This window comes from Lactuca virosa, chromosome 8, assembly GCF_052849685.1.
Source record: "Lactuca virosa cultivar CGN04683 chromosome 8, Lactuca_virosa_CGN04683_v6, whole genome shotgun sequence".
NCBI lineage: Eukaryota > Viridiplantae > Streptophyta > Magnoliopsida > Asterales > Asteraceae > Lactuca > Lactuca virosa.
The window spans coordinates 233,123,751-233,129,339 of NC_136433.1; the positions used below are offsets into that span (position 1 = coordinate 233,123,751).

At 39.3% G+C, this 5,589-nt stretch overlaps 1 protein-coding gene across 1 annotated transcript; it reads right to left on the reverse strand.

The window, feature by feature from the left end:
- Window positions 1–917: 917 nt before the first annotated feature.
- On the reverse strand, window positions 918–3,150 carry LOC145131326 (uncharacterized). Its single transcript, XM_079066033.1, has 5 exons — window positions 2,799–3,150; window positions 2,229–2,490; window positions 1,937–2,078; window positions 1,523–1,660; window positions 918–1,454 (listed from the first exon to the last, which is right to left on the reverse strand). The coding sequence occupies exons 1-5, from the start codon at window positions 3,148–3,150 to the stop codon at window positions 918–920; spliced, it is 1,431 nt and encodes a 476-aa protein (XP_078922159.1).
- Window positions 3,151–5,589: the final 2,439 nt, after the last annotated feature.

Genomic DNA, 5,589 nt, shown 5'->3' on the forward strand with positions numbered 1-5,589 from the left:
CGTTCCTGCGCATCAGCCCCCCAAAAAAACTTGGCTCGAATAGACTCCAACATGCTACACACTTTAATAGGCATATTAAATAAAGACATGTAGTAAATCCCTAAGCTTCCCAAAACAGATTTTATGAGAGTTAAGCGACCCCATACGAAAGCATTTTTAACTTTCCATTTAGACAATCTTTTTAAAGATCGATCAACTATCTCCCTCCAAGCATAAATACGATTCATATTTTCACCAATAGGAATCCCGAGGTATTTAAAAGGAAAAGTAGCTGCATTATACCCTGTAAGATGAGATAAAACTTGGCAATCATGAAACTCCACCCTAACTCCCAACAAATTAGATTTAACTAGATTTAACTGGAGCCCAAACATCATATAAAAACATTTTATAATGCGAATAAGACTTTTTATATTTTCTTCATCCCACTCCCCAAGAAATAGAGCATCATCTGCATAGAATAAATGAGAAACTTGCAGCCCCATCAACCCTACTTTCGCAGCTCTGAAGATACCATTCGACACAACATATTCCATAATAACATGCAATCCTTCCATTGCTATAATAAACAAGAACGGAGACAGCTGATCACTTTGCCTAAGCCCTCTGGCCAACGTGAACTCATCGGTAGTGGCTCCATTTAAGATAACCGAAGATCTAGAAGAGACCAAACAAGCACGAATCCAACTTCGACATTTGTCCGGGAACCCCAAGAAAAACATAATTCGATCTAAATACTCCCAACTTACAGAGTCATACGCTTTTTCAAAGTCAACCTTAAATATCATTAACTTTCGATTTCTACGTTTGTACCGGTTTATAATTTCACTCACCATAAGCGGACCATCCAAAATCTGTCGGCCTTGAACAAAAGCCGACTGTTCCGGACAAATAACTTCATCGATCACCTTAGCTAATCAATTAGCAAGTAATTTGGCAATGATTTTATATTCCACCCCTATAAGACTAATGGGTCGATAGTCTTTCACAGTTAAGGGGTTGTCAACCTTGGGAATAAGATAAATAAAAGCGGAATTACACCCTGTAGGAATAAAACCATTAGTAAAAAACTCCTGGACAAAACCCATTACATCTTCTTTCAATAAATCCCAATACTTCTTAATAAAACGAAAAGAGAATCCATCGGGACCAGGAGCACGGTCGCTGCCACAAGACCAAACAGCTTCACGAATTTCAATCTCTGTCACGTGCTTTTGAATATTTCGAGCCACTCTCTCGGTAAGACGAGCAAAAGAGTCACTTCGATCTATTATAGGTATAAATTTGAAAAACTTGAATTTGGCAGCATAAAAATCATGAAAAATGCTTTTTACCATGGGCGGATCCTCAACCCACACTCCTTCATTCAGGACCCTATGAATTTGTCTTTGTTTCCATCGCCTCTTGAGCATACCATGAAAGAACTTGGAGTTCTCATCTCCCTCCACTCCCCACTGCAATTTCGTTTTTTGCATGATATCCAGTCTTTCTACACGATAATATCCATTTGCTTTTTCAGAACCTCCTGTCTTTCCAGCATCACAACATCAGTCACTTGGTCATCTTGAATAACCCCCTCTATTTTCTCTAATCGAGCAGACAAAGTTAATTTTTGACCATCTCTTATATGTTTTTTCGATTTCTTCCAGCTTCTAATCACCTGTTTCAAGTGTTTCAAATTATTTTTAAAGTGCACAAACTTATTAGACCCAGCCGAACCTCCAGACATCCCCCAATTATTTTGCACAATACTATCAAATTCCGAGTCTTCTAACCAAGAGTGAAATAATTTAAAATATGTAGGCCCGTAATCAGCTACACCTTGCTTGAGCAGAATAGGACAATGGTTAGAATGTTTTCTCTCCATAATGCAAGACATAAGATTTAGGAATTTATCCAAAAGCTCTTCAGAAATTAAGAATCTATCTAAACGAACCATTTTAGTACCATCTTTACTAATTCTCGTAAACCGCCTTCTAGTAAGAGGAACATCAACTAAACCCATTTGAAATAAAAAATCATTAAAGTCAGCCGCCGATTGACTACAGAAGTTTGTACCCATTCTTTCTGAAGCATCCCTAACAACATTAAAATCACCAAACACCACACAAGGTTCATTCTGATTATCTATCACTCTAGCAATATACTCCTAAAGTCTTTTCTTCTCAGCAAAAGGTTGTGGCGCATAGACATTAATCATGGTGCATGGAGTATCAAAAGAAACCCACTTCCCATGAACAATCACCAAGTTATCCGTGCATATCACCCTACTTTTAGCAAAATACAACGGATCCCAAATCGATAAAACACCACCCGAACGCCCCTTGGCTGAGCTTGCAGCAAAATCAAAATTGATGTTACCCCACACGCTTTTAACTTTAAGTAACTCAACCTGTGTCATTCTAGTTTCTTGAATTCCTAGAAATATCACTTTATGAACATCACACAAATCACGAACCCATTCCCGCTTTTCAGAAGCGCAGACACTTCCTAAGTTTAAAGATAGACAATTCATTGATTCACCTTCAAAATCCCGTATCCACTCAAAACCTCCTTAACCTTCTCCTTATCACCCATTTTGAATACAAGAATATTACCACGACTAATAAATTGTTGCAACTCTTCCTCACTTGCCTTTGCACTTCTTTGTGACAGCCCGTCACACGAGGAATTTTTTCCAAGTCTTTAACTTCTCACCGCTGATCACCCCAATAGAATGACCATTCGCAACAAATCCAGGAGGAATGCTAACTGAAGGCGAATTAGTAAGCAACTCCTTTTAGTCACCGTCCTATTACCTTCAACATCTTCCATATTATTCACTTTTGTCACATTTTCCAACTCAATCTCTTCTTCAAACGTAGTCGCATCACCGTTATATGGTTTTTCTTCTCCAAAACCATCAGGAATGTCCGGCGACCGCCTAAATTTATGATGTCTCCTTTTTGTAAACTCACATGGTTTGTAATCACACCTTCGTTGGTCTTCCTTACTAATCCCTTCATCATCATACCAATTCTCTTTATCATTGTTTTTACCAGCACCCAAAAAATCTACATCCTCATCATTTTCATGTCCCGCTTCAGCACCTTGATACTCTCCATTAGCTATATCAGACAGACTATCTTGATCTTCGTCGTCTACCTCCATTATCTCCACCTCTCATTCACCTAATTCCTTTACCACCACGTTAAAGTTTCTACCACCCACCTTAACCAATACCGAATCATTTAGTTCCTTTTTTTATAATATGCAAAACACATACGTCTGGTAGCAACGGGGGAGTTTTCATTGCCCTCCCAAAACATCACCTCACCTCATTTTTGTGCCACCAACTTGAACACTTGATCACTCCATGCAACTGTAGGAAGACCATGAATCTCTATCCAAATCAATCTTTCATGAACTACAAAATTTTTTATAGGTTGCCTCTTCTCTTTTACCAAATTCATTAGAGCTTCACACTCACCAAAATTCGAATTTTCCTGTTTATTCGGGAAGTCTAACAACAGATATCAACCTCCAACATACCAGACTCCAATATCAAGAAAACCTTCATTGAAACACAGTCTTTTAAAATTTGAAATTACCTTTGGATGTTTTACTTGGATCATGGCTCTTGACTCAATTTCAACATCAGTAATAAGCATACTCTCTTGAATTACTAGAACTGGCATCGAAGGTGTGTGAGTTTTCTCCACCATAGGATCTTTCATACCTCCTGACATTACATCTTTACAACCTCCAGACACAGCTGTAGCAAACGTCTTCTCAAACTGGACAAATGTCCAATTCTGTGGTTTTACAAGTTCATGCACGGACGCCGGCTTCTCCATACTACTCGATCCTGTAACGCCCGTGTTTCTAGGCTAGGAATTAATATTGACGTGATAGTCTAGGTTAACCTTTGTAACTCATTTTGAAGAAATGAAAAGGAATTATGTGAATATTATGTGTTTTATGCTTAATTATTAGGATTTAATTAATTAAGAGTAAAAATGAGCGACAAAAATAAATATTAGATAAAGCCGATATCTATTAAGAAAATTGTAGTGGTCGTGAAAAGGATTCTGTATATATAAAGAATACCGAAATCCGAGTTATAACGAAGAAGTTATCACCTGTCGAAGTTCCGCGACAAAACCGGCACGGTGCCGAATGACGTAAAAAGTGAGTTTTTGATAAACTACTTTTTAGCCTTAGTGATCTAAATGAAAGTCGTAGTCAGCTAAACCGAGTGATTTTTCTAACTTCGTTAAACCGAGAGTATGTATAAAAAGAACGTCCAAATCTAACTTCGTATGAGGAAGTTATGATTTTTCTAAGTATCAGCTTAGCAGTAGACAGCTAAAAACTCGAATTTTAGATCGAGTGATTTTTAGCCGACACAACCTAAATGAGAATCGAAGGCCTCGTCAATAGTAGTACAACGGTAAAAAGACAGACGAAAACGGACGTCAGATGAACAAGTTATGAATTTTTAACGGATTTCCTGTCCCGGTCAGTTAAAAATAATAATATTAAAATTAAAGTCAAAATTAACCGACGAAGTCTAAACGAAAGTTGTAGAGCGTAATTTTACCTACGCGTGCATATAAAGAACGTCAAAAACGGAGCCCGTATGAGAAAGTTATGGATTTTAGAAGTTTTGGCTCAAAAATCAAGAAAAACACGAAATCCGAGGAATTTCGCATGGACAGACTTCGGCCACGTCACCCGGATTCTCGCATGCATGCCATGTGCTCGTTGCTGATACGACCGAAGGGAGGCCCAACCGAAGCAGGACGCGTGTCCGGTGACTCCGTGCATCCGACGCCGCCTCGCCTCCGTCCGACGCGTGCCCTCCTGATGTGTCCGAGCTTCGCATTCGTGCCACCTTCCACCCCTCGGACCCTAGACCTCGGTCCAATCAGAAGCCAACACCTGGAGCCTCACACGTGCGTTCCACCTGCCCTCGGATCTGCTGACACCTGTTCGCTTCTCAGCCCTCGGATCAGAAGCCTCGCCCCTATAAATAGAAGGGTGCGAGACCTCCCGAGTATATTTTAGAAAAGTGTCACTTTTCACCCCTTAAACAATATTTCTTCCATTCCAACTTCCCCCAAAGCCCCGGTATCATACCAAACACCCGAAACACGTCCCGAAGTGCCCGAGAAGCCCGAGAAATTTATCTTTTCGGTTTTGAAGAACAACCCCCGCAGAGCCCGGTTTCTCAATAAAACTCCCAGTTTTATTAAAAACGATCGTTTTAGGAAACGAAGTGCTGCCCGATTATCATTAAATCAGGTGAGTGTGTAGTCACTTTCACCTTACACATAGATATGAAGTATTTTCCTTATAATACGTACTATGTGTAATTATATTAATTGTTTATTTGAGGTGACTGTTGAATAGATGTTTTATACAGGTTTTAAACTATATATGTATTTTATCTACAAATATGTTGGGTAAAACATGGGTAGACGAAATAGTCGATGTGTGTTAAAATGGTGAGAGGCCTCGATGTTGTTGTTGTTTTAGTCGTATAGCGGAGTATAGATGACGACCACAGACCTTTCTAGACAGTCCAGTGGAATGGTACCAGGTTCG